This window comes from Salvelinus namaycush, chromosome 11 (assembly GCF_016432855.1).
Source record: "Salvelinus namaycush isolate Seneca chromosome 11, SaNama_1.0, whole genome shotgun sequence".
Taxonomy (NCBI): domain Eukaryota; kingdom Metazoa; phylum Chordata; class Actinopteri; order Salmoniformes; family Salmonidae; genus Salvelinus; species Salvelinus namaycush.
Genome location: NC_052317.1, coordinates 34,938,405 through 34,946,213, shown reverse-complemented (window position 1 = coordinate 34,946,213; position 7,809 = coordinate 34,938,405). Strand labels below are relative to the sequence as shown.

General features: G+C 43.1%; 1 protein-coding gene across 1 annotated transcript; it reads left to right on the top strand.

The window, feature by feature from the left end:
- Positions 1 to 1,635: 1,635 nt before the first annotated feature.
- LOC120055635 (C-X-C chemokine receptor type 4-like) lies at positions 1,636 to 3,041 on the top strand. Its single transcript, XM_039003524.1, has 2 exons — positions 1,636 to 1,698; positions 1,877 to 3,041. The coding sequence occupies exons 1-2, from the start codon at positions 1,684 to 1,686 to the stop codon at positions 2,981 to 2,983; spliced, it is 1,122 nt and encodes a 373-aa protein (XP_038859452.1). The 5' UTR covers positions 1,636 to 1,683; the 3' UTR covers positions 2,984 to 3,041.
- Positions 3,042 to 7,809: the final 4,768 nt, after the last annotated feature.

Sequence of the window (7,809 nt, the reverse complement as noted above, 5' to 3'; positions counted from 1 at the left end):
TCCAAGTGATTTTATTTTTGAAAATGTGTTCCTAATTATTCACACGCATCATAAAGAGAGATGTGATTGTATAGAAATGTAGGCAAGGTTTGAAATGATTATGTTTTAGTCAAACATTACATCTGTTTGGGATTCTTGCGGTCAATTTGCAGTCTACAAATTATTTGTAATTATAGTCCGGCCCCCTAATATCCGCTCAATAAATAATCTGCCGTGGCTGAATCTAGTTGATGATCCCTGCTGTACACAATTCACACACTGGCTGTGGGTAGACTGAGCACCCAGAATGCAGCAAAGGCCCCCTGCGCCTCCAGATCTCGCGCCAATCTTTAGTTGAGCATGTGGAGCATAGACTGGCGCACTGAGAGACAACACGGTAATAAGACACAGTGTTCGTTTAGTGTGAAAGGACCTGTGGGAGACCAGCAGGTATTTAACTGAACCGAGAATGGGAGGAGATAAGCATGTGACATTCATGACTATAATATCACACACACGCAATCAGGGGTGTAAAGTACTACTTAAATCATTCTTTTGTATCTGTACTTCACTTCACTATTTTTATTTTTGAAAACTTTTACTTTTACTACATTCCTAAAGAAAATAATGTACTTTTTACTCCATACATTTTCCCTGACACCTAAAAGTACTTGTTACATTTTGAATGCTTAGCAGGACAGGAAAATGGTCCAATTCACGCACTTATAAAAAGAACATCCCTGGTCATCCCTACTGCCTCTGATCTGGCAGACTCACTAAACACAAATGCTTTGTTTGTAAATTATGTCTGAGTGTTGGAGTGTGCCCCTGGCTATCCGTACATTTCTAAAACTAGAAAATGGTGCTGTCTGGTTTGCTTAATATAAGGAATTTGAAATTATTTATACTTTTACTTTTGATACATCAGTACATTTTTTCAATTACATTTACTTTTGATATTTAAGTATATTTAAAACCAAATATTTTTAGACTTTTACTCAAGTAATATTTTACTGAGTAACTTTTACTGGGTAACTTTCACTGAGTCATTTTCTATTAATGTATCTTTATTTTTACTCAAGTATGACAATTGGGTACTTTTCCCACCACTGACGCACTGAGAATTCTCTCACAGAGCCGAAACTCTGGCTACTCATGGAGGACTGTTCAGCTCTGTGTAAAAGGGACTAAGAGGTGCAACACTAAAACAGTTCTCTATTTCTCCCTCTCTCTGTTTATCTCTCTTACACACACACACATGCACGCACACACACAAACACAGTGCAGCTGTACCCCCATATACACATACACTACATCTGTACAGTGAGAATGTGTTTAAAACATTTCCTCTTTACTTTGGTTGACTGTCAATTAGACAACAGTGTTATATCATCATGCTATTGCCAACAATATTATTCTCACAGATTTGATGTTAGGAGCCTAAACAATAAACAAAGGCACACAGACACACACACACTCAATATCCTGTGCCACTTTCAGCACCTGACACCTCGAAAACAGGAAAAGCGTTTCCACGGGACACAGATGTGTGTGTGTGCGTGTGGGTTGAGGGTGGAGCAAGTGAGGGAGCGGTGTTGGCACGCCTCACCGGCTATTTAAACTCACCGGGTACAAAACTATACTCCACTCTGAGAAGAAAAAGAGAAAAGGGCTGTAAAGAACGGAGAGTAAGCTGGCTCCATCATGTCCTATTATGAGGTACGGTTTCATTCAGTATTTAGACCATGTTAACAAACTTTTATGGCACTTTATATTACTGGAACATTTATCTCAGTTATCATGTTATTCACTTATCAGATTGTATCAGATTCTTAGAGTTTTGCACATGTATTTGCAAGTTTACTCAATTATCCTCTCTTTCTTCCTCTCTCTGAAGCACTTTGTGATATCAGAATCGGATTATGACTACAATGACACAAGTTCCGGTTTTGGTTCTGGCTTGGGGGATTTCGGCACTGGATTTGAGGAGCCGTGTGACCGTGAGCTGCTGAGCCCAAGTGTGCAGCGTATCTTCCTCCCGGTGGTGTACGGTTTCATCTTCACCCTGGGGATCACTGGGAACGGCCTGGTGGTTTTCGTACTGGGCTGCCAGCGGAAGGCCCGTCTAAGCCTAACGGACCGCTACCGGCTGCACCTCTCCGCTGCCGACCTGCTCTTCGTTCTGGCACTGCCCTTCTGGGCTGTAGATGCTGCGCTCGGGGACTGGCGCGTCGGAGCGGTCATGTGCGTGGGCGTGCACGTCATCTACACAGTGAACCTATACGGCAGTGTGCTGATCCTAGCCTTCATCAGTCTGGACCGCTACCTTGCAGTGGTAAAAGCCACGGTAACCAGCACCACACACACCCGGCAGCTGCTGGCACGCAGGCTGGTGTACGCTGGCGCTTGGCTGCCTGCTGGTCTCCTGGCCATCCCTGACATGGTGTTCGCTCGGACCCAGGAGGCAGGGGAGGGGGAGATGGTGTGCACGAGGCTCTACCCGCCGGAGAACGCCCCACTGTGGGTGTCCCTGTTCCACCTACAGACTGTGCTGGTGGGGCTGGTGGTGCCGGGCCTGGTGCTGCTGGTGTGTTACTGCGTGATTGTGTCCAGGCTGACCCGGGGGCCGTTGGGTGGCCAGAGACAGAAGAGGAGGGCGGTGCGGACCACTGTAGCTCTGGTTCTCTGTTTCTTCCTCTGCTGGCTGCCGTACTGCATTGGCATTGCCGTGGATGCGCTCCTCCGCTTGGAGCTGATCCCTCGAGGCTGTACGCTGGAGTCAGGCCTGGGGGTGTGGTTAGCGGTGTCTGAACCAATGGCGTACGCTCACTGCTGCTTGAATCCGCTGCTCTATGCGTTCCTTGGAGTGGGGTTCAAGAGTTCTGCTCGCCGTGCCCTCACACTTACACGCACCTCCAGCCTGAAGATTGTTCCACGTAGACGAACAGGCGCCCTGACATCCACAACGACAGAGTCAGAGTCATCTAGTCTGCACTCCAGTTAACAGAGACAATAGGCTAAAGCCTAATATTATGTGTGTGTGTGTGTGTGTGTGTGTGTGTGTGTGTGTGTGTGTGTGTGTGTGTGTGTGTGTGTGTGTGTGTGTGTGTGTGTGTGTGTGTGTGTGTGTGTGTGTGTGTGTGTGTGTGTGTGTGTGTGTGTGTGTGTGTGTGTGAGAGAGAGTAAGGAGAAGTCTGCTGGTCAGTCGTTCTTTCTAATGTCCTGAGATTTTTGAGGTAAATAGTTTTTGCTTTGTCACCATTCACTGTTGTTATGGTATTTATGTATGCTTTTTTATGGCTCAACATGTTTGTAATAAAATGTACAAAAACATTATATTAGTCTTCACTAGTTTCTCTCATTGAGTGGTGTTATGGTGTGTGCACGTGTGTGTGTCAGAGAGAGAGCAAAAGAGAGATGGAGTTGTACCTTAACGCTCTTGAATGTGAAATGGGGTACATTCCCATAGTGCAGTTGGCCATTCAAGCGCACCTAAAACAACCTGCTGTGCGTGTGGGCAGGAGGGCAGACATGAATTGGTTCTCATATGTTGTTATTGGAGCTGTATACCCCCCACCGACATAGGTAAATGGCTAATAGATTTGTGTGTGTTCGTGTGTGATGATGTGTGTGTGTGTGTGTGTGATGACGATGGGTGGTCGGTGGGCCTCATATCACGTTATAATCATCATGATACTCCCCTCACTATTACACAGTCACAGCCCCCCCCCCCCCCCCACACACACTGAAAATGAAACTAGCTGATATTTTAGACATGTGATTTTGAACCAGGTGTGAGTGAGTCACAACAACAGAAAAACGTTAGCGCTCACATGCGTGCGCGTGCGTGTGTGTGTGGGAGTTTGTGAATGCTGGTTCGAATCCCCGAGCCGACTTGGTGAAAATCTGTCCATGTACCCTTGAGCAACGCACTTAACCCTAATTTCTCCTGTAAGTCGCTCTGGATAAGTGTGTCTGTTAAATGACTAAAATGTATGTTGGAGGGCTGAAGTGTGGGTTAGAGGCCAAAGCTGTTGACATGGACAGGAAGCAGTAACTTCTGGCAAGTCCATTAGATAATATCCGCATGCTGACACACAAAATATGTAGCAGATTTAGGCTAATTTTAGGCTAAGCCTAAATGCTACTAACTTTGCACGGTGAAATAATGCTTCTCTTGACAACACAAGTCATGTCCATGCTGATACTGACTCAAAGGAAGGCCTAAACAGTTATGAAAATGTGTTAATATAATATGTCCTCAATATATTTGCTACTTATTTGATGCGCAGATTACCTGATATACACACCATAGAAATAAGAATGAATAGAATAGGCATCCCCGTTCAAGTAAATGATGGCATAATGGGTCTTCACTATTTACCACAGCCACAAAGTCATAAACCCTGCCTATTTCTAAAATGTATCTTCTTAAAATTGCATTTTAAACCTAACTCTAACCGTAATCTTAACCTTAACCACACTGCTAACTTTATGCCTAATCCTAATTTAAATACATTTTTATTCACTACTAGTCTTCACTAGTTTCTCTCATTGAGTGGTGTTATGGTGTGTGCACGTGTGTGTATGTGTGTGTGTCAGAGAGAGAGCAAAAGAGAGATGGAGTTGTACCTTAATGCTCTTGAATGTGAAATGGGGTAAATTCCCATGGTGCAGTTGGCCATTCAAGCACACCTAAAACAACCTGCTGTGCGTGTGGGCAGGAGGGCAGACATGAATTGGTTCTCATATGTTGTTATTGGAGCTGTATACCCCCCACCGACATAGGTAAATGGCTAATAGATTTGTGTGTGTTCGTGTGTGATGATGTGTGTGTGTGTGATGACAATGGGTGGAAGGTGGGCCTCATTTCACGTTATAATCATCATGATACTCGCCTCACTTTTACATAATTATAGCTCCCCCCACCCACCCACCCACCACTCACCCACACACACACACACTGAAAATGAAACTAGCTGATATTTTAGAGATGTGACTTTGGACCAGGTGTGAGTGAGTCACAACCACAGATAAACATTAGTGTGTGCGTGCATGCTGGTTCGAATCCCCGAGCCGACTTGGTGAAAAATCTGTCCATGTACCTTTGCACTTAACCCTAATTTCTCCTGTAAGTCGCTCTGGATAAGAGTGTCTGTTAAATTAATAAAATGTATGTTGGAGGGCTGAAGTGTGGGTTAGAGGCCAAAGCTGTTGACATGGACAGGAAGCAGTAACTTCTGGCAAGACCATTCGATAATATCCGCATGCGGACACACAATATGTAGCAGATTTAGGCTTATTTTAGGCTAATCCTAAATACTAATATTGACTCAAAGGAAGGCCTAAACAGTTATGAAATGTGTTAATATAATACAGTTGAAGTCGGAAGTTTACATACACTTATGTTGTCGAGTCATTAAAACTCGATTTTCAACCACTCCACAAATTTCATGTTAACAAACTATAGTTTTGGCAAGTCGGTTAGGACATCTACTTTGTGCATGACAAAAGTAATTTGTCCAACAATTGTTTACCGACAGATTATTTCACTTATAATTCACAGTATCACAATTCCAGTGGGTCAGAAGTTTACATACACTAAGTTGGCTGTGCCTTCAAACAGCTTGGAAAATTCCAGAAAAGGATGTCATGGCTTTAGAAGCTTCTGATAGGCTAATTGACATCATTTGAGTCAATTGGAGGTGTACCTGTGGATGTATTTCAAGGCGTACCTTCAAACTCAGTGCCTCTTTGCTTGACATCATGGGAAAATCAAAAGAAATCAGCCAAGACCTCAGAAAAAAAATGGTAGACCTCCACAAGTCTGGTTCATCATTGGGAGCAATTTCCACGCCTGAAGGTACCACATTCATCTGTACAAACAATAGTACGCAAGTATAAACATCATGAGACCACGCAGCTGTCATACCGCTCAGGAAGGAGACATGTTCTGTCTCCTAGAGATGAATGTACTTTGGTGCGAAAAGTGCAAATCAATCCCAGAACAACAGCAAAGGACCTTGTGAAGATGCTGGAGGAAACAGGTACAAAAGTATCTATTTCCAAAGTAAAACGAGTCCTATATCGACATAATCTGAAGGGCTGCTCAGCAAGGAAGAAGCCACTGCTGCACATTGCAACTGCACATGGGGACAAAGATTGCACTTTTTGTTGAAATGTCCTCTGGTCTGATTAAACAAAAATAGAACTGTTTGGCCATAATGACCATTGTTATGTTTGGAGGAAAAAGGGGGAGGCTTGCAAGCTGAAGAACACCATCCCAACCGTGAAGCACGGGGGTGGCAGCATCATGTTGTGGGGATGCTTTGCTGCAGGAGGGACTGGTGCACTTCACAAAATAGATGGCATCATGAGGTAGGAAAATTATGTGGATATATTGAAGCAACATCTCAAGACATCAGTCAGGAAGTTAAAGCTTGGTCACAAATGGGTCTTCCAAATGGACAATGACCACAAGCATACTTCCAAAGTTGTGGAAAAATGGCTTATGGACAACAAAGTCAAGGTATTGGAGTGGCCATCACAAAGCCCTAACCTCAATCCTATAGAAAATTTGTGGGCAGAACTGAAAAAGCGTGTGCGAGCAAGGAGGCCTATTAACCTGACTCAGTTACACCAGCTCTGTCAGGAGGAATGGGCCAAAATTCACCCAACTTATTGTGGGAAGCTTGTGGAAAGCTACCTGAAACATTTGACACAAGTTAAACAATTTAAAGGCAATGCTACCAAATACTAATTGAGTGTATGTAAACTTCTGACCCACTGGGAATGTGATGAAAGAAATAAAAGCTGAAATAAATCATTCTCTCTTCTATTATTCTGACATTTCACATTCTTAAAATAACGTAGTGATCCGAACTGACCTGAGACAGGGAATTTTTACTAGGATTAAATGTCAGGAACTGTGAAAAAATGAGTTTAAATGTATTTGGCTAAGGTGTATGTAAACTTCCGACATCAAATGTATGTCCTCATTATATTGTCTACTTATTTGATGCGCATATTACCTGATATATACACCATAGAAATAAGAACGAATAGAACCGGCGTCCCCATTCAAGTCAATAATGGCATATCGGGTCTTCACTAGTTACCACAGCCACAAAGTCATACACCAAATCAAATCAAATTGTATGTCACATGTGCCGAATACAACAGATGTAGACCTTACAGTGAAATGCTTACTTACAAGACCATTACCAACAATGCAGTTTTAAGAAAATACCCCCCAAAAAAGTAAGAGATAAGAATAACAAATAATTAAAGAGCAGCAGTAAATAACAATAGCGAGGCTATATACAGTGGGTACCTGTACAGAGTCAATGTGAGGGGGCACTGGTGTCAAGGTAATTGAGGTAATATATACATGTAGGTAGAGTTACCCTGCCTTTTTCTACAATTTATTTTCATAACATTGTATTTTAAACCGAACTCTAACTGTAATCTGAACCTTAACCACACTGCTAACTATGCCTATCCCTAACGATAAATACATTTTTTAAATAGAGCCAATTTTGACTTTGTGGCTGTGGTAACTATCAATCATTCGTCAATCAAATGTATTTATAAAGCCCTTCTTACATCAGCTGATGTCATAAAGTGCTGTACAGAAACCCAGCCTAAAACCCCAAACAGCAAGCAATGCAGGTGTAGAAGCACGGTGACTAGGAAAAAGTCCCTAGAAAGGCCGGAACCTAGAAAGAAACCTAGAGAGGAACCAGGCTATGAGGGGTAGCCAGTTCTCTTCTGGCTGTGCCGGGTGGAGATTATAACAGAACATGGCCAAGATGTTCAAAAGTTCATAGA